Source organism: Ursus maritimus, unplaced genomic scaffold (assembly GCF_017311325.1).
Source record: "Ursus maritimus isolate PB19 unplaced genomic scaffold, ASM1731132v1 scaffold_35, whole genome shotgun sequence".
Lineage (NCBI taxonomy): Eukaryota > Metazoa > Chordata > Mammalia > Carnivora > Ursidae > Ursus > Ursus maritimus.
The window spans coordinates 1,460,741-1,486,745 of NW_024426119.1; the positions used below are offsets into that span (position 1 = coordinate 1,460,741).

The 26,005-nt window shown below is 41.5% G+C and overlaps 1 protein-coding gene across 2 annotated transcripts in view; it reads left to right on the forward strand.

Moving 5' to 3' along the window:
• FMN1 (formin 1) overlaps positions 1-26,005 on the forward strand; it is a 372,175-nt gene that overhangs the window by 94,558 nt on the left and 251,612 nt on the right. Inside the window, exons 1-2 of one of the 2 annotated variants that reach the window (XM_008702285.2) lie at positions 847-2,700; positions 4,317-4,434. In XM_008702285.2, the coding sequence (XP_008700507.1) occupies positions 1,324-2,700; positions 4,317-4,434 (1,495 nt within the window). In that variant the 5' untranslated portion in view covers positions 847-1,323. Of the gene's footprint in view, positions 1-846; positions 2,701-4,316; positions 4,435-26,005 lie in introns of those variants that run through there. The other variant, XM_040620429.1, reaches the window with a different exon arrangement.

The following is a 26,005-nucleotide window of genomic DNA, read 5'->3' on the forward strand; positions in this document are numbered from 1 at the left end:
TATAATCAGAGTGTTGGAAACTACCTTGAGCTGATGTTTGGTGGTGATTTCGTCCGTCCTGTTCTTGTTTTAGGCAAATGGGGTCTGTGATAGAAACCTGACTGACAGAGACCTTTCAGATGTTTTGCCCTTTAAGGGAATGTGGCTCCTCGGGGACCTTTGCTGAATCGCTTTGCCTCACAAGGCGGGTTGTGTGTTATCTTGTACCATGCCAGGTTTCACTTGGTTGGATCACTGAGGCAGAGAGGGGTGCCCTTCAGCCACCAGGATTCCTAAGGAAACCAGGAAGTTAGAGCTGCTGAGCAGAAGCCTGAGGTTGGCACATAGCGTGTGGAGGGTAATCATTCCTGCCAGGCCCGGGCTGTTTACTCTGCCGGCGTAAGGCTGGTGGACATTGGGCGTGGTGGGCGTGCTTGCCTAAGTACCTGTTTGTAGAACAGTGAGACACCGGGGCAGAGCTAAAACAGCAGTAACCTGAAACCAGTCCTGTTGGGGTTTTTTTTCCCCCCTCTGGCCCCGACTGCTAAAATCTGCATTCCAGATGAAACCTGCAGGGAAGCGGAAGAAAGCATTAAGAAAAAAAAAAAAACTTCAAGAGCACTAAATGACTGCTTTTGAGAGTTCTGGGCATTTTGAGATCATCTATCTCTTGCATTTCTTTACTCTGGGCTTTGTGAGTGGCTGTTGCTGTGTGTGCTGCTAGGTTTTTTGGCCTGGATGGCGCACAGGCTTCCGACCAAAATTTAGATGGCGAAAGGAAGCTCTTCAGAAGCGTTTCGGTCCATTTCTGCTGATTCACTTTTGAATTTCTTGGGCTGCTGGGGGTGGGTCAAGGGCTGTCAGGATCTGCTTGCCCGCTCAGCACGTTCGGGAGCCTCCCTTGCTCACCAATGAGGAAGTTGAAAGCTCCCGGGAGGCACTGGGGCGGAGCTCACACTGAAGTCCTGGGCCGGGATGACTGGGGGCAGGCTGACTTTCCCTACGACAGAAACCCTTTTGTCCACGGGAATAAATACGGAAGTCCCGGAGGAGCAGCCTCCCCAGCTCGCGTGTAGTACGGTGTGCAGCCTCGGCTGCGTGCGGGCAGAAAGCTCCGCGGACTTCTCCCAGCTGGCCCCGAGCATACCACCCTCGCACACACCCCGGAAGGAGGGCCCAGCAAGTGACTTGAAAGAGACCAAGGGTGCTGGCTCTGCGGCTGAGTCAGGCTGCCGGGTCCTGTTGCTCTCTGCCCCGTAAGTTCAGAGCCGATGGTGTGGTTAAAGGGAGCGAGCAGGGGAAAGTGACAAAAGTCAGAACTTGCACCGAGGGCATTGCCGAGACATGGAGGACGCTGGAGACTCTCTGAAGGGCAATGATGATGTCTCGGAACCAGAAAAACCTGAAGCCAGACTTGAAGTGGCTCCGTCGATCCTGAGCAAGTTCTCTATGAAAACTTTGTTTGGGTTTACAAGTAAGCCGGATGCTGTGAAGCCTGACGAGGAAGACGCGGTGCTGAAGGCATTCCACAGTCTGGTTGTGGACCCAATACCTCAGCTGGATGATCCCAGCAAGGGCTCGGAGCAGCGGGAGGCAGCAGCTCAGGTTCCACCTGACCTGGGAAATGATGGCAAGCCTGCAGGGGTGGAGACGGAGTCAGAGGGAAGTCAGGGAATAGCAGACGCAGGCATTTCTCTCCCTGGTCAAGAGCAGTTTCCACTCAGTACTCAGAGTGTGAACAGAGACGATGTCATTTTGGTTCGTGGGACTGTTGTGAACACCACCAGTGACTCCGACTCTGATGATGGTGGCCAGCAGCTGGAAGAGGGAAGCAACACCAGCCGCCCACAGTCCCCCAGTGTTTCATCTGAGCCGTCTCAGGATCCCAAAGAAAAGCCACGTGATTGTAGGGAAAATAGCACCACTGGGGAAAGGGACGATGCAGAGCTCTGTGCTGAAGGTCCTCACAGGACTCCATCTGAGATAGGTAGCAAACCGCAACCTGGCAATGGTGGCCTTACGACAGAGAACAGCCCCACCCAAGGACAAGCTGGAGAAGAAAGTTCCCCAGTCGTTCAAGCGGTAACAGACCAGAACTTGGGTGTCGGTGTCCCCGAGGATGCCTCGTCTAAAAAAGAAGTCCCGGGAGAGAAGTCATTCCAGCTTCCAGCCTTTTTTAGCGGGCTTCGTGTGCTGAAGAAGGGGACTACAGGTGAGGGAGGGAAGACCATCACTGAAATTAAACCCAAGGATGGCGACCTGGCTTTGCTCAAACTGACACAGCCTGTTCAGAAGTCCTTAGCACAGGCAGGGCCTCAGACAGTGAAGACTGGGGAGAAGACAACTGACCCGAAGGCCACTCCCACTCTCCTGGAGCAGCTCTCTCAGCTCTTCATCCTTGACATGCCCAAGGCGGAAGCGAAGGCAGAAGACCCCGAGCAGCCCCGGAAGGAGGAGATGGGCTACAGCACTGCCCAGGAGAGCCAGAGTGGCCCCAGTGGAACCCAGGCCCAGGGGGGAGAGGTCAAGCCAAAGCCTCCAGAGACAGCCCTCGAGGCCTTTAAAGCCATATTTGTTCGCCCCCCAAAAAAGGGGACCACAGCTGACACCTCTGAGCTGGAGGCTCTCAAGCGCAAGATGAAGCATGAGAAGGAGTCCCTGAGAGCTGTGTTTGAAAGATCCAGGTCAAGGCCAGGGGATGGCCCCTCTGATTCCAAAAGCGTATGTAAAATTGGGGTTTGGGTTTTGTTGTAAGATGCAATGCTGCTGTATTTCTTTTTCAGGCTTCCTGTCAAAGTGAATCCCAGTTACCTATTGTTAGTGAGTCTCTTCTAGGGGAAAGACGGGTATGATCAAATCGTCCTCACAAGGAGTATGGAGTTAAACTAGCGATATCTTTCTTCCTTATATTGTCCTGGAGTGTCGTAAGAGGGATATGCATAACGATGTGTGGGCAGAAAGAGGGAATTGTCACTCCGAGTTTAAACATTAATAGTAGATGTTCTTTTCTTTTTTAAGATTTTATGTACTTGAGAGAGAGAGCATATGCAGGGGGAACGGCAGGCAGAGGGAGAAGCAGGCTACCCGCGGAGCAGGGAGCCCAGTGCCGGGCTCCATCCCAGGACCCTGGGATCACGCCCTGAGCCGAAGGCAGACTGAGCCACCCAGGCGCTCTGATAGGAGATGTTCTTATAAAAAAAATAAAGCAGCACGAGGAAGCGATGCGATAGGGAGATAGAGCCCCCATTTCCTCCCCTCTTAATTATACCTCTGCAAAAACTCTATTTTAACTTTGAAAGTCCGCCATTTGACGAAATGAGTGTTTGTAATATGATTAAAATGTTCCACGTTTGTTACAAGGTATCCTGATCACTGGGTTTAGAACGAGATCTGGTTTTAATTCTAACTCTGCCATTTACGGGCTGGGTGACCTTGATCACCTCAGAGCCTCCATCCTCTCATCCGCAAGGTGAAGAAAATAACCCTTACCTTACGTTGTAGTTGTGAAGAGTAAGTGAGGTTAGCACACGGTAACCATCCTAATTGGTAAATTAGTGTTACTATTAAGAAAATTAATTCAGGTAATTTATAAAAACTAGCAAACACCTGTCCAGTAGATCTTAAATGTATCATATGAACAATAGAATTTCAGTATCTCCTCAGCATGTAATTACCATTCCCTCTTATATAGTCGATCAGTTAAGGCGCTAAAAATTTAAAAATCTTTTGGAAACATTCTTAGGATATAGTTGAAAATTAAGCACAATATGGCATTCTCCTAGTTGTCAAAATCAACCCTTATAAAAATGGCTTGAATATGAGGGCCACGTCATTTATTTAAAGGAAAGAAAAGCAGATTGAACTCGGCAATGTCGAGTGCTTAGAGAAATGTATCTGGACCTACATATAGCTGGTGTTCGTGGAAAATACAGAACTAGTCTTTATATTATAAAATACCCTGGAGTTGTTTGGGGATACATTTATAATCATTCCCATAGATGTACCGGATTATAACACATTTATATCTGTATCTTCAGCTCAAAGTTTGTGACTTAAAAAACAAAATAGTTATATGATAAACATCCTCTATTAATGGTTGTATCATACTTGGCCTTTGAGGGGTTTGTTGTTGTTGTTTTTCCCCCCTTACTGATGACTTTACCGTTCTGGAAAAGGGTCACTCGGTAGTGAGATGTTTCAGTTACAGTGAATGAGAGCAATGTGCACTTGGCCATCACAATTAATTCTGGAGTTAGAAGTAGCATGTTTTCAGGAGTTAATTCGCTCTGGCCACGTTTTATGTAACGTATTCTTTTCTTTACCCACTTTTCCAACAGCCTGACCACAGCCCCACCGAGCAGGACGATAGGACTCCGGGCAGACTCCAAGCTGTCTGGCCACCCCCGAAGACAAAAGACACAGAAGAGAAAGTGGGATTGAAGTACACCGAAGCAGGTAATGTGAAAAGTAGCCAGGTACCCGTGGAATGAAACCTTGGCTGCCATGGCTTTTAGTGCTAGTTCAGTCCTCCCAGAATCTGAGCCTTTGTTTCCCTGCAAAATGTAAGGCTGGAGGCTTTTCTTCTGGGTTGTGCGGTTCGAGGGAAGCTTTGCACAGTTATCATTAATGCATCTCTTTGAGATGAAAGGTGAAGGCCACGGAATGAATGAAGGGCGGCCCGTGTGGAAAGTGGGAGAACCTTTGGGGAACTAACGGAGCAGGTAGATTACGCTTCCTCAGGAAGCAGGTGGTGGGCCCTCCTGCTGTTGTGAGCTGGCAGGACTGCTCGAAGAGGCGGCCCGTGAGTCTACAGGGCTGCGGTCTGATTCGTTGTTTGTCTTTGCGAATGCTTTCGAGCACAGGAACCTTGTGTGGAGTGAAGGTACAGAGACCGTATCAGTTACTCTGTCCCTTTCATGAGACAAAGCTTTATTTAACGCATGGCCAATTTTAAAGCAATCTAACTCTCTGGAAACCTTCCCAGGAGCTTTGCTTGAATATATTAAAATGGAATGGGTATTTAGATATTTTTACTCTAACTGAAAGGTTCCCACGAAATAAAAGAAAAAACAAGAGTTAGAGGATGGTGTATCTTAAGTAAATGTATGTGTTTGTGCATCTCTGGGGAAACCTCTTTGTCTTCTTCCTGGTATTTGAAGATTACCTTTGCAGGCTTATCTTTTTCTGGTTGTCTTAGGGTATATGTGTGTATGAAGATCAGTCTGTCTGTTTAGAGAAAAATGCTTTCCGTTCCTATTCACTAACAGACATAAATGGATCAAATTTGGGGTGATTTAGTAATATGTGGCTTTTCTGCAGTATCATAAGTTACTTTAGCGATTGAGAACACAGATGCATTTTGAGTTGGCAAATGAATCTTCAGTTCTACAACCTGATGGCTTTTAACCTCCATCTACGCAATTGCAAACTTCTGACTATCCCAGGACATCATCTACTTCATAGCATCTTTTTTCTACAGTGCTTGACTTCTAGAATGAAAAGTACCTTGGCCTTAGTGGAAAAAAATATCTAGCTGTTCCAGTCTTCTTACCTACAGTCGATTTTTCCAAAATTGAAGTGCTTGTGGTTACAATCATTGAACCACCTACCAAATTCTTTCTCATGATCTGGCACAGTTCGAACAATTAAAAGTACTGAAGTTTACTTTAATGAAAAACCAGAATACTGTGCGTTTCTTATTCCTAGTTTATATTGGTGATCTAAGTCCCCCCGCCCCAAGTAGATCACGGCAGTCTTCCTTGTAATGATGAGCATTTGCAGAGTAGAGACGGTTAACGCAATGTCATAAATGGTTTTTCAATCCATTTCAAGTAATATTTTGGGGGCATTTATACCTCTACAGAGATTCCTTAGTCCCTTTCCAGAAGCTCAGAGGAACACCGTAGTTGACCTCATCGGTGGCTTTCCCAGTCTTTGCTTGTCATGATCTGTACTCTCAGAGTTTACTAAGGTCTTGGATGAGATGGGGGAGGGCAGGAGAGATAATGGTAGTGCTGCTGGTTGAGCTGTGATAGCACAGTAACGTAGAGAGCTGGCTGTGGTCTAAAGAAGATGTCCAAGTTCCCACCCAGTTCTCATGGTGGCAGTGCTTCCTTACGGTGCTCCCAGGGCTGGTACTCAGCTTCTTGAGAGCCTTCTAGGACCTCCTTACTCTGCTGATATCCTTTTGGTGGGTACCAAATAAGATACCCCTGTGCTTGCAGTAAATTTATTTTTACCTCCATTACTTGATACCAACATAGGGTTGCCGTGTCATTTATTGCTAATGTTGAGGAAGTTAACACTTTCCTTGTGATTTTCTTCAACTGTTGTTGAGAAAACTGTTGGTTTATTATTTAAAGCATTTTGTGGTATTTCCATTGGTTTCCCTGCCTTTAGGCAGACATACAAAATTTGCCACTCTGCAGAGAGCACAGAAACAATGAAATTAGATTCAAGATATTTCAAGGTGTTTGAAGTCTTATGCTTTTATATCTTCAGTGCTCTTTATTTTTCTTGGGGTATACAAGGATCTAGCATTCCTATTTCAAGCGTGTTATTGGAATCTGTGCTATCAACATTGAAGCCCAGTCCTTGGCAGAGCAGGGAACGAGATCATGTTTGTCATCATGAGTCCCACATTGTCTTTGTGCTGCCCTCAACCACTTCAGACTTGGCACTGCTTGGATTTTCCTTTATATACAGTTTATCATTCAATGATTTTTTTTCCTGAGGGCTTAAGAAATCACCTAACACTATAAACTGACCTTTTGTTCCAGGATAAAAAGAAAGCTGATATCAGAGAACCTATCCATTTAAACTATGGCTTCCAGAGTCCTCTTAGTCATATGAGGGTAGCTGACTGCTGTCGCTGGTGCCCACTGCTAAGGAGGCTCTCTCTGCCACTTCCAAAGCCATCAGCATCATCTGTAGCTTCTGACACTGTAACTACCTCCCTTGGCGGGTAAAGCCTTTGACCCACCAGAGGTTCCAATGCCATTCTGATCACACTGCACTCACTATCAAGGGTACTTCCACTGCCAATATATGAGCTCTTGGAACTTTGGTGATGTGCCAGCTAAGCGAATCACCAGCTCCCATCAGAACCATCGAGCAGGGGACTTGTTGCTGGTGCTGGAGTTGAGCTCTTCTACTCAGTGAGGGGCCCCAGTGTTAATTCACTGAGCCTGAACTTCTCTTCTCAAATGAGAGTGCATTGCTTTCTCCCATCTCTTGTGTTGTGCTTTCTTACACTATTATCTATGCAGTTCTGCTTTGTGTTTGGGATGCCTCACAATAATTTGGAGTGAAAAGAGCACTTCCCCTCACTTCCCCCCCACCCTCCGCCCCAGTCCTGCGAAATGGGATTGGGACAATCCAATTGGCAGACCGCAAATTCTTCTCAGAATTGTCTTTCCTTCTTTGGGTATAGGAATTGGCTCCTGAAACAACCTTGTAGGATGATCTTGTTGGTTTTTTTTAGGTGGAATCTCTTTCAGTAAGCTCCTCATATCTTTAGATGGTTAATACTTTACTGTGCTGCAAGACCGGAAACATCTGGATGTAGTAAACTTGATTAGCTTTTGAAGCTTGGGGCAAAGTAAAACTCAGTCACAGCAAAGTGAAAAGGTGTGTTGTGAAACATACAAGGGGTTACCTAAGAAAAATGTCTACCCTTATGTTTGATGTGAACAAAGCAATTTGTCTCATGAGAAATAGATAACCAGTGTTCTCTCTCTGCTATTTCTCTTCTAATATGCTGTTCTGTGCAGGGTGAGGTGATGTAAGGGTTACTAACTTGACCAAAGTCTTAAAACAAACTGTAAAGCACAAGGAACTTGGGGTCATAGAATCATTGAATCATAGCATTAACACAGGGTTGAGCTTATTTTTATCTGAAACATGAAAAAATTTAAGCCATATTGTCACTTTTGTTTTCTTTTTGGTTTGTGAAGGATAAATGCACTTAGCCTTATTATTATTTTTTTTGTAATTACATATATTGATAACCAGGGTTCTGTCAAATCAGGTGACCGACTCAAAACAGGATGATTTAATTGAGACTTTATTAGAAAGTCTTCACAAAGGTGTGAGCAGCGTTTAGGAAAAGCTCTAAGAGCTGGGGCAGCATCTGGCGCTGCTAATGGTGAGAAGCTTCTAAAGCCCTAGACTTGAGGAGCAAGGGTAGGAGAAGCCACTGGGGAAACCCAGAATTTCAGAGGGAGGCTGGTGTATAGTGAGGGCTGCCCAGCAGGAGCTGTGGCCCTCAGTAGAGGGATGCAGCCGATCCACGGTGATTTGACAGGAAAGGAGACGGGAAATAAAGAGCCTGACTCTCTTCTTTTCTTGTCGCCCACCTTCATTCCCATTGGCCAAATCCAAAGTCCGAGGACTGGGAGCCATTTTATGCCGTTTCTTTAGGACAACAGGTTCCAGAATAGGGCACCAAAAGGGGAAATGTGGACCTGGAGCAGCAAATAGAGGATACTCAGCACAATTACCCTCCCAGCAGACTCCAGGCGGGAGAGGTTCCGAAATCTCTCAGTCTGCCTGGAGAATTGGCGCACGTTTACCTCCACCACACCTGACCACACAGGCTTCTAATACAGTGGCATGAAGAAAAAGTCCTGTTTTTTTATCCTGTGGGGTGATTATGTCATAGAAAATATAATGGCCATCCTTCAGAGCCTTGCTGTGTGACTACTTTCTTCACCTTAATGTAGAGACTTTACTTACTGATCTCAGAAAATTTTCTCTGAGTTTTAAATGTTTCCCTACATTACAAAATAAAAGAGCGAATTTTAGAAATAACCAGAAATATCACAAAACAAAAGAAACTTTCTATAATTCTCTTTCATAGGGAAACCATTGCCAACATTTTGAATTAGGAAAGGCCTGTGTGAATTGAATACTCAAAATTTTTTTGATTAGCTTGTATAGGCTGCTTTTCACACTTGAAAATGTGACTGTATTTTTTATTGACCACGTTTACCATGATTATATTTATTGAGATTTAGTTTTTCAAGGTATTAAAAGTAATATAAAAATAGAAACAATTCTGTAAATGTTTTTGTTCATAAATGTTTAATGAGGATAAATTTCCTGTGGTAGAGTCTCTAAATGAAAGGGTATACGCCTTGATGTTTTCAATGTATATTAATTGCCAAAGTTAATTTTTTACATAAATATATTCAGTATGAAAACAGTGCTTTTTTTTTTAAGATTTTTATTCATTTATTTGAGAGAGAGAGATCTCAAGTAAGGGTAGGGAGGAAAGGGAGACTCAGACTCCCCACTGAGCAGGGACCCCCATGGGGGGGGAGCTCAAGAGTTCAATCCCAGGACCCTGGGATCATGACCTGAGCCGAAGGCAAGACGCTTAACCAACTGAGCCACCCAGGCTCCCTGAACACAGTACTTCCAAAACAAGGGGAAAAAAGTTTCTTTATCATTTGCTTTTAATTTTACTTGTCCAGTGTGAAAACATTTTAAATATTTGTGTATAGTCAAATCTATTTTCATTTTAATGTGTAACTTTCCTTTTTTGGCTCAAGAAGACCTCTCCTACTCAGATCACCTGTATTTTCAAATTGCTTAAGTGATTTTTCTAACTTTTCCTTCTTGCCTTCCATTTTGTATCAAAAATTGATTTTGGTACATAGCTTGAGGTAGAAATCTAAGACCACTCCCCCCCCCCACCCCCTGGCCCAGGTGCTAATTTTACAGCAGGCTTCTAGCATAGCTACTCTCTGCTGAGTTTGGAACTCTTGAGGGCTGTCTGTTTTCTTTGTGTCGGAATTTTGTATGGGCGTCTTAATTATTTCAGCATTAAAATACATCTCAGGATCTGTTCAAGTTTTTATGCAATTTAAAAGAAAATGTTTTTGGCTTGCTTATTCTTCCAGAAAACCTTAGTTTACCTTGCTTTCAAAAGGATCCATTTTGGATTTTTACTGGAATCACACTAATTAATTAATGTGAAGATAGAAATGATAATTGAGGTCTTGAAAATGCTTAGTATTTCTATTCAAGAACATATCTTCTAAAACAATTCAGATTTTCTTTTTTGACTCAGTAAAAAATATTGCCTGAATTTTTTCTAAATATATTCCTAGGCATATTATTTTTTAAAAAAACAACATGATACGAATTTGTATCTCATGATTCCTTTTTCCTGAAAGTCAGATGCATTCCTAAGAATCTAGTGGCTTAAGTAACACCAGCTCTGAGGCCAGGGCTGGACTGATTGAAGGCCACATTTTGGACTGACCGACTGGCTGATACCAGGGGACCTTACCTCTGTTTCACTCTGGTTAGTGATTCTGAATATTCTGAGGCTCCTTTAAAAATCTAACAAAGATGCAAAGCTATGGAAGAAGACACTTGCAGTTAATTTTGCATACATTTCAGTCTCTCCTCCCCCTACCCCACAACCATCCGTGGACTTTTTCCCTCCTCCTTGTCCCTTCCCTCTCCCCTCCTCCCCAGGTATAGCTGAACCCTTGATGCAGAAGCTCATCCCTGAGCTGGGCTTCCTTTCCTGCTCATCTTTTATTTATATTAAGGAGGACCTGAAATATTTGATATTTATTAAGAAATGTAAAATATATTATCACGGTGTGTGCCTCAGCATCCCGAGAGGAAATGAAGTTAATGTTTGTGAGTTTTACATTAAAATGCTACTGTCTGGGAAGCTGGCAGTGACTTCATTACCCCTGGAAGGAGAAGATACACAGAAGAAAAGCACTTATTTTTTCTGAAACAAAACGAACTATGCTTTTTTGGTTTCTCTTCAACGTGCATCTGGAATGTCTCTTCCCTCCGCTGGCTGCCGCTCAGACCCAGCCTGGGGCCGGGGGTGGCCTGTGCGCCGCCCTGCTGACCGTGAGCACCACGGCTCTTGTGGAGAAGAGAACCAGCCTAGCACGGCATCATGGGGATTGAGTGAGCAAGCTGTCGCCGCCTGTGGCTTTTCTTGGGGCTTACTCACACCACTCAGAAGCGTAGAGTAGCTCAGGAACATCCCTCTTCAGAATATTTTGGCTCACACAGGGAAGTAACCCATCCCTCAACTCAATAAAGATCTTCCTCCTTTCTGGTTTGTTTCTAATTTGGGTTCCCTTGGTTATAAAGGATAGAGCTGTTCGCTACCCTTCCTGGTGAGTCAGACATCCTTGCCTCACCAGCAAGGGAGAGCTATAAATATCTTTGAAAATTTTATTGGCCTACTGTACTTTAAAGAACTTCTCCATTCATAGCGAACAGGCTGTATTAGCTGTGAATAGATTTTCCTTTAATGTCCTGTATCTAGATAAATGATCCCAAGTGTCTTCTTTCACAGTCTAGACAAGAGGTTGTTCATTGTGTATTTTATAGGCCTTTGTGACATGTCACCATCACTTCACTTGCATGGAGTTATGGTGATAGTCCAGAAAATTGGAAGCCGTACAGACTAAAAAGCAGGAAAGTCTTGTATTTTGTGGCCGTAGAAATAGGGTGTGCTGGGAAATGAGACGTGATTGGAATGTGTGTTAGGCTTCTACTCGCTGCGTAACTGGGAGCCGTGGGGAGGGAGATGGACTCTTCCAACACAAATGAGAGCTAAAGCTTGATACGAAGCAGAGGGAATCCCAAAATGTGGACCAGTGACTCAGGAATTTCATGTTGTGTTCCAGGAAGTATTAGTAAAGTTCTTTGACTCAGTGGGAGTAGAAGCAAGAGATTAAAATATAGAACCTGAAATTTTACGATATTAAAAACTGACAGCTGCAAACATTTTAGAAATCATTTAGTTCATTGTATATAAGGAGAGCCAGAGACATTGTGACTTCCTGAAAGATACACATAATTAATAAGAGCTGGAATTACAATGGGAAGAGAGGAATGGGGGCTTCAAGTCAGGGAGGGGCTGGAGAGTGACGGATTTTTTTTTCTCCTGCCAATGTACTGACATTTAAAGATCGAGCAAGAGAAGCACATGGGGACCAGGAGCACTTAAGAATTATGATGGTTATTTACAAAAAAAAAAAAAAGATGGGACCTGAGTGAGTCAGTCTGAATAATAAAGGAGACCATAGGTGTCCCATACCAGCTCATAGCCACAAAAATTGACTAGGCCATTTCATGTTGCCTTTTTGACTCCTAAACACTTAAAAAGGGGAGTTTTCGTGGTATTTTTAATGCTGCCAAGGCTCACGGAAGCTATTGAAAGCAAATAAAAATGCTGCTTAAAAAAAAGAAAAAGTGCTTTGGTTTGCATATTCTTGCAAAGTTCAAGTGGAACTCATCGTTGGGCCACAGTTTATGTGCTAAAAGTACACGTGTACATGTATTTGATTTTAGGAGATGCTTGAATACACATTTTTATTTTAATGGTTGTATATATCAGTAGTTTTATTGTGTCATAGAGAACATAAAACAAGCATTGAAATCTACCTTGAAGCTTCTTTTGGGAAGATGAGAATGAAGTTTGTACCATACCCTATGCCACATCTTCACACATCCCTCCTGCCGGTATTTTTCTTCGTCCTTTGAAACTATCCAGGTGGCTCCATTTTTCTCCTCTTTCTCAAATCTCTGTCTGTTCGCAGCTGCCAAGTGTTCTTTCTCGGGCCCCTCCACCAAGCAGCCACTCCAAGCCCTGCCCAGCATCCTTTCCTCCAGCTTGCCACCACACCTTTCCATCTGCAGCCCCTTTTGGTTCCTTCCCTTTGTCCCCCATTAGTGAGCTCAAAGCCATCAACCAGCACAACGAAGACAGGGCCCTCACTCCTTCAGAGAAAGCAGCTGCAAAGCATAAAATTTTTCCTGTTCTACAGAAAGAACAAATGACTGTCTTCCTGAGAAATAACTAAACACAAGGTTTCAGGGTCTAAACTCTTGAGCCTTTCCCTCCAGATAAAGGGAGACACTGGGTGAAAGAGTGAGAACATACAATGAGAAAAGTGAACTGTCTCCGACAGAAGTTGAGCAGGGAAAGCTTGAGGACATAACCTAAGTCTGGAATTAAACCTTTGCTGCAGGTTTCATGAGTTTGCACATCACACGGACTTGAGCGTGTAGCTGGGCTCTGTCTTGCAGTAGCCGCGACCAGAGTGGCTGTCCTCATGTATTAAAGGGAGGACAGTGATACTAATTGTAAACAACTATTGTACAGATAAATGGAGATCATCATGCCACTGGACTTTATATATTGACTCTCTTAAAGCCAGTTTTTATTGATGCACAAGGTACATATGGAAATCTCAAATTTCAAGTGGATAGCTCTGAGTGGTAACAGAGTGAACATGCAAATCAGGAAATAGTACATGAGGTACCTCCCAGAAGCCCCCATCTTGTCGCCTTCCAGTAACCACAGCTAACCCTTCTGCAGAAGAAACCACAATCCTGACTCCTAACACAATAAATCAGTGTCACCTGCTTTTGACCTTCATCTAAACGGACTCATTTTGCGTCTGGCTTCTTTCCTTCAACATTACACTTGGGAGAGCCAGGCATGTTGTTGTGTGTTCCTATAATTCAGTTATTTTCAGTGCCCTATAGTATTTCATTGTATGGACATATCCTAATTTCTTCATTCTAACGATGATGGACATTGGTGTTGTCCCCAGGTTTGGACTGCTTCTGAATATGTTGCCGTAAACTTTCTTGTGCATGTCTTTTGGTGCACATAGGAACAATTTCTCTTAGGTATATACTCGGGAGTGGAACTATTAGTCGCAGGGTATGTCTGAATTTAACGTCCGTAGATGATACCAGCAGTTTTCCAAAGTGATGGTAACTTTTTTTTACTTATAAAAATGCAGCAGCTTTATTCATAACGGCCGTGGAACAAATACAAATGTCCATCCTCAGGTGAAAGGATAGACAAACTGTAGTATAGGGACAGCAGTAATAGGATACTTCTCAGCAATAACCCCTGACACACTGAACAGCATGGATTCACCTCAAAACCCTTTTGCTGAGCAAAAGTAGCCAGATACACAGAGTTCGTACTGTACATTTCCATTCGTCAGATTTACTAGAGTAAGCAAAATTAACCAATCGTCCCAAAAACCAGGTCAGCGGTTGTCTGTGGCTAGAGGAACTGACTATACGGGGATGTGAGGGAACATTTTGGGGGGACATATCTGACGGTGAGGTTGAACCCTGGGATTCATTTGTCAAAACTAACCAAACTGTACACTTAAGAGTTGAGCATTATATTATTCCTTTATAAATTGATTTAAAAAATACTCTTTAAAGGAAAAAAAATACTCTTTAACCAAATGCTATCCTCAATCGTTCTCGAAGCGATATTTACATGTAGCCTTACTTACTGACTCACCATGGGTCCTGTTCTACAATTACATCACCTTATTCTCAGTAATTTTCCTTTTTGATCAGATTCTTCATTTTTAAAGCTTTCCAATATTACTTTCTTATATTTGTTTTCATGGTGGTAGCTATTTATACTCCAGCCACCAGTACGTCACAGTTCTGACGTACACTGCCAACATTTGGTGTGGTGGTTCTTTCTAATTTGAGCCATTCTGGTTTGAATTTGTGTTTCCTGATCAAGCATTCTTCGATATGCTTTTTGGCCCATTGGGTATTCAAGTGCACTGTCCAAGTCACATATCCAACTTTAATAAGTTGTCTATCTTTTATTATGTTGTAAAGAAGTTCTTTTCATATGCTGCATATGAGTCCTTTGGTTAATTGTGTTGGAAGTGTTTTCTTCCACTTTGTGGGTTATCTTTTCTCTCTCTTACTGGAGCCTTTTGATGAATACAGATTCTCAGTTTTAGTACAGTCTTGTCCTTATGGTTAGGGGTTTTGAGTCACCTTAAAGTAATCTTTCCCTAACTCTGTCACGAAAATATTCTCTTAAGTTACCTTAGGCATTAGTGCTCCTCATTTGTCATTTAGACCTACAATATTCTGGGCATTAATTTTTGTGTATGCGTTGAAGGGGGGGAGTCAGGTTTGTTTTTTCCATACCCAAATTATCTCAAAGTTTTTCCTGAAAAATCCACCTTCCCCCAACCACACCAACTCTTTATTCTGTTCCACCGTTCTCTAAACTTATCAAACCTGTAACAGTCGAACACTGTGTTAATGACTATAAATTTGTAGTAAGTCACGATCAGCTAGTGTGTCCTCTTACTTTGGTCATTCTCAGCTCTTTGTATTTCCAATATGCGTTTTAGAATTTTTATCAAATTTGACATGATTGTGATGACACTGACATCTTTAGAATACTGAGTTTTTAATTCCATAAATATATCTTTACATAATGAAATACTTACTTGAATACAGTGCTCTCTAATTTCTCTCAGTGTTATAGTTTTATTTGTAGACGTTTTACACAATGTCCTTTAAACTTAAGTTTATTCTAAGTATTCTCCAATTTTTGATGCAGTTGAGCATATGTTTTTAAAATTCCGTTTTCTGACTTTTTTGTTAGAATCTCTCTCCTCTCTATCTCTCATTGACCTTGTATTCAACTTTCTCTCTTGCAAACTTGCTACCACATGGCTGTTTTTATTTTGGAAAAATTAGGAGATCTTTCCATGATACAGAACATTTTCATTCTACTTCATTTTTTAATGGCTGCAGAGTAGTCAATAAAATAGTAACTGTAACTTATTGTATTATTCTCTTATTGATCTTTTTACTACTTAGAATCTTTCACTGTTGTACGACAATTTCATGAAAGCATCGTCTGCACCTATGTTGTGCATACTTGTAAGTACTTTGATAGGATAGAAGTAGAATTGCTGTGTCAGTCCTTGCCCCTTTCAGCCACTGGCAGATAGGATGCAATTGCCCTCTTAAAATATTGAATCAATTAATACTAAACTAAAACAAGAATGTCCATTATTCCCACTTCACCAATATTCATTTAATTTTTGCCAACCTGATGTTAAAAATGCATAGCATTGTTTTTAATTTGTATTTCTCTGATACTAGAATAGTTGGACATCTTTTTATCTTTTGTGACTTCCTTTCTGCTCTTCTTTTCCCTTTTGTAAACCGGGTCATTAGTCTTTATTCTTACTGATTTGAAGGAGCTTTTCGTATATTGAAGGAATGACTCTCTTGACTGTTGTATGTATTGCAGTCATAGTCTCCAGCTTGCCACATTGTCTGCCTTTTGTCGTCTTTCGTTATATGGAAATTTTATGTTTTATGTGGTCTGGATTTGTTGTTGGTGATGGTTTTAAGGAAGATTTCCTTAATCTAAGCTGTAACAATATGTATACGTTAACTAACACACATATATGTCGAGATTTTTTTTTTTCAATCTAGAATTTGTTTTTGTGTGGGGTAGAGATAAGGGTGTGTCCAGCCTGGCCACGTGCTGTAATGATTAGGAAGCTTGAGCTGTGGGATCTAGTGTCATGGGGTTGAATTTGAGGCTTCAGCAACTACTGAAGCAAGTTAATTACCCTTACTGGGCAAACTGGGCAAGCTAATTACCTATTTATGCCTGGTGTCCTTGTTTGTGTGTGTATGTGTGTGTGTGTGTGTGTGTGTGTGTGTTTTCTTTTTTTTTAAGTTGTTTTAGTAGTCAGTGAACTAACGCATTTAGAGAAAGGTGGTTTTGTTGTGTTTTTTAAAAACATTTTATTTATTTGAGAGAGTGAGAGGGAGAGAGATCATGGAGGTAGAGGGAGAGGGAGGAGACTCAGCACCAAGCAGGGAGCCTGATGCAGGGCTCCATCCAGGACCCTGAGATCAAGACCTGAGCCGAAGGAAGGTGCTGCACTGACTGAGCCCCCCAGGCGCCCCAATGAACTAATGCATTTAAAGACCTTAGCACAGTGACTGGCACATTGTAGAACCAAAATATAAGCTGCTCTTAGTTTTGTTTTTTCCAGATTGATAATTGCTTGCTCCAATACCATTTAATAAATAGTGATTGTTCTGCACATGTCGAGTGCCCACTCTCACATATATAAATTCCTTTCTGTATACCAGCCTATTTCTAGACCCTTTAGTATTTGTTGTTGTTATGTTTATCTAGGCCTTGTACCAGTTTTTGTGTCTTTGCAGTTGGTGTAGTTTTAAAGTTATTTAATTGTCTGGCAATTCAGATCACCTCAATTCTTTTTTTCCATCTAAATTTCGTTTCGGTAGTTGTGTACATATACTCTTGTACGTGAACTGGAAACTCAGTTTCTCAAGATCAAATGATCCCTTGGGGCGCCTGGGTGGCGCAGTCGTTAAGCGGCTGCCTTTGGCTCAGGGCGTGATCCCGGCGTTCTGGGATCGAGCCCCGCATCGGGCTCCTCCGCTATGAGGCTGCTTCTTCCTCTCCCACTCCCCCTGCTTGTGTTCCCTCTCTCGCTGGCTGTCTCTATCTCTGTCGAATAAATAAATAAAATCTTTAAAAAAAAAAAAGATCAAATGATCCCATTGGAATTTTATATTACATTATTATGTTTAATTATATTGAAGTATAGATGAATATTAGGGGGCATGATAATACTGAGTCTTCCTATCCAGGAACATACGGTATCTCTTGATCCTGTTCAGGATTTCTGTTATGTTCTTCAGTGAAGTTGTACAGTTTTCTTATAGCTTGTGCATATTTGATAATAAATGGGATGCATTTCTCATTATGTTTTAAAATTGGTTTTGTTGGTATAACAAAGCGATTTCCATGTTTCTAATTCTAACTTTATACTTGTCCTGGATCTACTGGTTTTTCAGATGAGAGCCTTGGTTTTTTTTTTTTGTAGACAAATCATGACAATTTGTGTTTTTTTAATTGTAAAATATACGTAACATAAAATTTACCATCTTAGCCATTAAAAACTTTTCATCATTTTATTCATTTAAAAGCATTTATTCACACTTTGTATATGTAGCATATAATGGTTTACATAATAGATGAATAGGCGTCAAACATTTCTAAGTACAGTTCAGCAGTGTTAAGTATACTCATGTGGTACAGTGGATTTCCAGAACTTTTTCATCTTGCAAAACTGAAACTATACCCACGACACGACTCCCCATTTCCCTCCTTCCCTCAGACTTTGGGAGCCACCATCCTATTTCCGTTTGTATGAATTTGACAACTCTGAGTATCCTGATGTAAGTGCAACCATAGAGTACTTGTCTTTTGTGACGAGCTTATTTTACTGAGCAAAATGTCCTCAAATTCCTATATGTTGTAACATGTATCAGCGTTTCCTTTTTAGGGCTAATATTCCATTGTGTAGGGGTGTGTGTGTGTGTGTGTGTGTGTGTATACATATATTTGTGTATACATATACACATATATGTGCACATATATACATACGTGTGTACATATATACATATGTGTGTATGTATACACATATACATACATGTGTGTATACATATATACATATATGTGTATATATACATATATGTGTGTGTACATATATACATATGTGTGTGTGTATATACATATATATAAATACACACACACACACACCCTGCATCGTGTTGATCATTCATCCATTGATGGGCACTTGGGGGTGCTTCTACTTTTTGGCTGTTGTGAATAATGCTGCTATGAACATGGGTGTACAAATATCTCCTTGAGATCCTGGTTTCAGTTCTTTTGGGTGTATACCCAGAAGTGGGGTTGCTGGATCACGTGGTGATTCTGTTATTTTTTGCGGAACCTCCACACTGTTTTCCACAGTTGTTACATTGCTCTACATTCCTTCCAACAGTACACAGGGGTTCTGGTTTCCCCACATTCTTGCCAGCACTTGCTATTGTCTGGGTTTTTTGCTTGTTTTTTAATAGTAGCCACTCTGATCCGTGTGAAGCAGTATCTCACTGTGGTTTTGATCTGCATTTCTCTAACGATCAGAGTCTTCCTGTGCCAGCTAGTCACTTGTGTATCTTCTTTGGGGAAATGTCCACTGAAATCCCCTGCTCATCTTCGATCAAGTTTTTAACAGGAGAAAATAAAACACGAGTTGTTACCTATCTTTTTTCTAGTCCTTTTCTACTGCCTACGACCTCCAAAACAAAGCTGGAAAAGTAGTAAATAGTAGATGTTGTATTATTCCTGAGTTTATAGGCTTCCTTCTAATGTTTACTGTTAAGCATTATGTTGCAGATTTTTGATCAATAACCTTTATCGAGTTAAGGAACATTCTTTATAGACTGGGGTTTCTAAGTGTTAATATCACAAAAAGTGATTTGAATTTGCTATATTAAATTCAGGGGTATATTTGTTGAAATGACCATTTGAATTTATTGAAATGACCATTTCACAAATGTGATTCATGTGATTTTCCTTATTCTGATTATTTAGTGATTACATTTTAGATTTATTAGTGTGGAACTATTTCAGTATTCTTGGGATAGTCCTATTTCGTCGATGAAATACTGAATTTGGTTTGCTGATTTTCTGTTTTTGTTTTTTTTGTTGTTGTTGTTTTTGTTAAGATTTTATTTATTTATTTGACAGAGAGAGACAGCCAGTGAGAGAGGGAACACAAACGGGAGGAGTGTGAGAGGGGGAAGCAGGCTTCCCGCTGAGCAGGGAGCCTGATGCGGGGCTTGATCCCAGGACCCTGGGATCATGACCTGAGCGGAAGGCAGACGCTTAATGGCTGAGCCACCCAGGCGCCCCTGATTTTCTGGTTGTTTTAAATACGGAAAAGTCTTAGCCAAATTCTGTGACTTCCTGGTAAGGAACACTAAAGGGACTATGGACATATTTCCTACATCTTAAGTGGCGAAGTATATGGTGACTGCAGCAAAGCTCTAGATTTGTTACAATAGAAATAACAAGCAGATGGTTTTCAGATGATCTGCGCCCTGTTTTATTCTGATGTTATCCTTTCCTAAATGTTAAGATTTCTTCTTCAGTGTACACCAATCAAGATAAGTAGAAAGGAACTTGAAAAAAGCTGCTATTGTGTGTTGAGCTACATGGCATGGCTAGGATGACTCCTAGGGGATTTCTCTTGACTTAGTTAGAACACATATTCTATCTTGCGTTGTAATCTTAGAAGGTACAAGTAAATGGCTGTGACATCAGAGTTACTGATGCTCTTAGATTTTATCTAACTCCTATTTAGTAACATCTAGCACATTATTAGTGTTGAATTCATTGGTGTTATTAATCGCATAATTACAAATAGTAATGTATTCATTTAGCAAATGTTTGCTGAGCATCTGCTATGTACTGGTGTGATAGGTGCTTAGAATACAAAGACGAATAAGACAAGATCCTTGCACTCAATCAACTCACAGTTCTTTTTTTTTTTTTTTTCCTTTTTTGGTGGAGGGGCAAAGGTAGGCGACAGAGTAGGGTGGCAGAGAGGTGAAATGTACACAAATGAGTACAACAACATTCTATGCTCTGAGGAATATATATGTATATATATATATATATGCATTATGTATGTACACTATATTATGTATTTATAATGCTTATAGTACACCACATAGAAAAGTATGATCAATCCCACCTAGAGTAATTAGGATGGGCCTTCTGAGCAGATTTGGAAGGCAGTAGACTGGATAAGTCAGGTGAAGGCAAGGTACACCAAACATTCAAAGGAAAGACAGAGTAGGATTTGTTTGAAAAATTGCAAGTAGTTTATTATGACTGATAGATAAGACAAAGGAAATGATAGGCAAGGGTGTTAAGCCTGTAGACTTGGAGGAGGCCGGATCTTTGGGAGAGAAATTATATAAGACCTTGGGCTGTTGATTATGGGAGGAACCATTGAAAGGTTTTAGGCAGGGGAATAACAGGACCAAATATGGGTTTTGTAAGACTGCTCTAGAGGTATTGAAGATGATTATGAAACTGGAATGGAAGTGAGTGGTTGTTGTGGGGAAGTAGGAAGACCAGTTTGGAGTTCCTAGTAATGGTCCAGAGAATGGATGATAAAGGCAATCACAGATTTCTATCTTCTTGTGAATGGATACATTGAAAAAAAATCTTTATTTGTGATACTGAATGATTAAGGAATCAGAGTTAATAAAAATCAGAGATACTTTTGGTTTCATTTTGGGTGATGACTTATACCTCTTGCTAAACCTATTTCCAGGGCTACTAAAAGAATAAAATGAGATAATTTGAATTAAAATCTTCTTTTTCCCCGCCTGGAATGAATGTGGGACTTAACAGTGATATTTATTATTCTTTATTATATTTATAGATTACCCAGTTTGTGGATAAAATATATTCAGCTCTAGGTCAATTTGCCTGAAACTAATTCATGTAAAATCAGTTGCATAAAACCAATTTACCTAGATTAATATTCTCAACCATCTATTTCTATTTTAAACAGTAAGTAATCGTCATGATTGCAACACTCAGACAAAATAACCCACTGCCATACCACCAGGGTCTCTATAATTAGCCACTTACTTTCTGAGGACATCAACTGCTCTTTCCTTGCCAATAAAATCAATATCATAGCTTTCAAACTTGGTAAACTGTTTAACTCCGACTTTTAATCTTTTAAATTCTACCCATCCATCCCCCCCCTCCCCCCCTACCCCAGTCCCAGCGCTGCTTGCTTTAGACTCCCACTCTCAAGACACTTTCTGAATGCCTTGGCCACCAGGTACTGCTTACGATAGGTCTTTTATTGTTGAGTTTTCAAATCTTAATATTGTTTAACATTTTATGTGTTTGTTTTAGCCCCCAATTAAGTCTTTCTCAATCTTGAGTGTGTGTGGGGGTGATGTGGGGAGGAAAGTCTGGGGAGCCTACTAATTCAGATACCTGGAGTAGGCCCATGAATCTGCCTTTTTCACAAGATACCCAGTCAATTTGGACCATCAGTCTTCAAACTGGGGAACATAGAAGGACCTTCTAAGGATTGTAGTGGGGGATAGGTCATTTTGAGCAAATTACTTTCCAGATTCTCGGCTTTCATGAGTACTCTTAAATGAGCCTTTCAACCAATTTTTAAAGGAAAGGCATAACTCTCACCTATTCTAAATCTTGCCGTACCTTCCTCAAGTGGAAAAACCTCCAGGGTTTTTACCAAATAATGGTATCTGGGAAGTCTTCTATTCATTCCGGTAAGGGATACATTTGCAATTAAACTTTAATGTCTAATAATCACATGAATTTGTTTTCATGTACTGGGAGTAAAAAATTTTGGTAACTCAGCCGAGTAGGAAACTTGGAACTAAAATTCTTGTGATCCCAGAAAACTTTTAAAAATCAAATTACTTTTAGTTGTATCCCATAGAAATTATGAGGATGAAAAATGATAGGCATTTAACAAAAAATTTTAGATTTCAATTGCAAAATGTATGAGGAGTAGGTTATTTTTTTGGAAAAACTGTAGTAGGTGTGATGTAGTTTTGAAATACAGGTGAGGTTTGGTGGGGGTGAGGTCCGGAGCCAAAGACCCCGAAACAATTCTTGAGATGTCTTTGGTGCAAAATGGTGGTTTTATTAAAGCACGGGGACAGGACCCGTGGGCAGAATGAGCTGCTGCATGGGGCTTGTGAGGAATGGCTGATTATGTATTTGGGAGATGGGGGTAGGGAAAAGGGAGGTTTTCAAAAGAACTTTCATATGCTAAAGAGGACCTAGAAGACACTGGAGGCCTTTGCCATTGTCAGGTTAAGGTTGTTTTTCCCTCTAGCAAGGCATTAACATGAGGACAGCTGGGGGCTTCCTGGAGGAAGGTCACACATATCCCACCTAGGAGTGGGGGCGGGGAGCGGGGGGGGGGGGTGTTGCAGGGTGTCAGCTTGTGCTTTGTCCTCAGCCAGGCTTCTGCTCCCTCATCAGGTGCTTGAGCAAGAGTTTGAAGAGCACTCGCATTCACACTTTGAAAAGTACTCATCAGAATCACCTGTGAGCAAGCCAAAACTGTAGGTTATGGGGTCTGATCCAGGAATGATAATATGCATGCTAATAGCTGGCGTTTATTTAGTTCCGAGCGCCAAGCGAAAGCAGCGGGTTCATTTCTACAAAACGTGTCAGTAGTGTTTGTCTTTCCCGAGGGCACGGCAGAGCTCCTTTCCCTGTGGCTTCCTGCCTGGTTTTTAGTGGCTATAACTGGAGACTAAGGTTACAAAGGACACTTCCCTCCCATCTGAGCCTGCTCAGAGAGCTTGCTCCCCTCCCCTGCTACCCCTGCACCTGTGGAGTCAGCTGGTCTTTATAGACGCTGAGAGGAAGCTCACTCCCACTCAGATCAGCTGTGGGGTGTTTGAAGGAGAGTGGGAGGTGGCTGTCTCTACCTGGAACAAAGAGATTCTGTCCTGTTGTGCTGTCCCTGGAGAACCGTGCGGCTTCAGTGTCTGGGGTATGAGCTCATCTTCCAGAACTCTAAGACTGGTCCCTGGGAGGTCAGCAAGAAAGTGTGGTTTCTGTCTTACTTTATTTCTTAATTTTACTATGGATCAGAAATTAATAAATCAGTTACTTTAAAGTTCAAAGTCATTTTAAAAAAATAGATGTGAAAGGTTACAATGCTGATAAGATATATAGGACAAAGAACAGAAGGAAATACAGCAAAATGCAAACAGTGGTTGTCTTAAAGTGGTGGATTTTCCTTTGTTTCCTAAATTCTGATTCTAAATATAAGGATGCTTCTATTGCTTTGACAATTTAGAAGTCTTTTCTAAATTATCCTCTCTGAGAGAGGGGATATTAGGCACTCATGAATGGTACAAATGGATACTCTGCAACTTGTATTAGAAGAGGAAATTTCCATACCTTACTGATAATAACAATAATGATTTTTTTATATCTGCCAAGACATATAGAAATGAACTAAATGCTATACGTGGATTAAATAATTAAATTGTAATGCTTATTGTGCTGTGAAGTAGATAATTCTTATTTTACTGTTGAGAATATTGTGGCTTATAAAAGTTATATACTTTTCTCGGGCTTTGCAAAGCTAGTGAAGAGAGGAGCTGACACTTGAACGCTGGCAGTTGGCTCCAGTGTTCACCAATATTTTGTGCTATTAAACTGACAGTCACATCGCTCACAGCATCCTGTCTCCTTTCAAGATAAATAAAGGACCATTTCTAAGAAATGGGGATTCACTTTGGAATGAATGGAAAGAAATAAATATGGGATATACAGTGATAATGGATAAAATCTCTTAACACTGTGTTCTTACATTGTGACGTGTCTAACATTGTACACGCTCAAATAAGTGAACACGTTTCAAGTAAACCTGTTTGGTGGTATTGCTTGACCACTTCCTACATGCCTGCCGTTCTTGAGGCATTTGAATCATGTCAGTTGAGTCAAAACAGAAAAAAGTTCCCTCCCTCAAAGAGCTTGCATGGGAATGGGGAAGGGAATAGTGGTGAATACAGATAATAAAGAACCAAGGTAAATACATTATATAGTATAGTAGATGGTGCTAAATGCTATGGGAGAGAAAAGCCAGTTAGGAAGCGTTGGGACTGTGGCGGAAGGGTGACTGCAGTTTTAGGGAGAGTGGTTAGGGCGGGACTCATCGGGAAGGGGATGTTTGAGCAAAGATCACAGGGCGAGGGAAACAGACAAGGGAATGCCGGAGAGGGACCGGCTAGTGTGAGGACTCTAATTACAGGATGGGTTTGGTGTGGTCTGTGTAACTGGAGTGCTTCAGCCACTAGCCAGAAGAGGTTCCTAGCCTGGGGTCTGAGGACCTCTAAGGGATCTGGGATAGAATTTATTAACTTGGATCAGAAAAACATTTCATTTTTGTCTTTAAGAATAACATCTAACTGATATTGAGCATTTCTTTCCATTATGAATGCAGGTGAAAAACCTCTATAACTCAATAGAACCTATGACCTTGTCAGTAATAGAAATCACAGATAGTATCACATTACACTAGAGCTGGTGTGGGTGTCTTAAAATATGGTTTTGTTCCTCACCACATCACACCAAAATTATGTTAGTAATTAGGCCTGCCGCTCGATCTTATTATTTAATGTACTAATAAAGGAGTACATTTGTTACTGTATTACACTTAAAAATATTTTGACAATGGAGTTGGTTTCCTTTGTAATCTATTGTTTATACATTTAAAAATATTGTTCTGAGAAAGGATTTATAGACTTTGCCAACTGCCAAAGGGGTCCATCGCACACACGCGTGCACACACACACACACACACAAAGATTAAGGAACCCCCGATGTGCAACACTCTTGGCCAGAGCAGGACATTGTTTGACCCTGGCTTCTGTGCTGAAAATGAAATGGGGAGCCAGTAGAGAATTTTGAGCAGAGCCGGACAGGATTAACCTTGTGTTTGCAAAAGTTCACTCTGGCTGCTGTGTTCAACTCCAGGCTAGGGCGGGAGTCAGGTGGTAGGTAGACCCAGAGTCACAGTCATTGAGTTATCATGGTGATTCAGACAAGAGGCTGTACTTGCTCAGGAGATGGTAGCTTGGACTAGGCTATTGGCAGTGGAGGCAGTGAAAAGTAATTGGATTCTGGTTTTATTTTGGAGATAGAACCATCAGGATTTACTGATAGATTGGATGTGAGGAAGAACCGTCAGGGATGATGTCAGGGTTTTTGACTTGAGCAATGGAAGGATGGAACTGCCACGGCATGGACTGGGGGAGGAGACCAGGTGGTAGAGGGAAGATCAGGCGTTGTTTGTTTTGGGTTTTGGCACTGTTTCTGATGTTAACCTTGAGATGTTGATTTGACATGCACAAGGAAGTGTTAGCAGGCACTTGGAAATGAGTGTGGAATTGGGGAAAAGGGTTTCTAAGCTGTAGATATATGTATTGGGGGTCATCTGCACATGTAAAAGTTGGTGTTTAAAAGTCAGGCTGAATGAGATGCTGAGTGTAGTTGGAAAAGGGGAACCAGGAGTGATCCTGGGGAACTCCAACAGGAAGAGATTGAGACAAAGGAGGATTCAGCGAAGTAAACTGAGGAGAGTCCAGGCAGGTAGCAGGAAAACCAAAAGATTCTGGTGTCCTGCATGCTAAGTAAAAAAAAAAAAAATGTATCAAGGAGGGAAGGAATGTGCCAAATGGTAGAGCAAGTAAAGTAAGGACTGAGAATTAGCCACTGAATTTAGAAACATAGAGGATATTG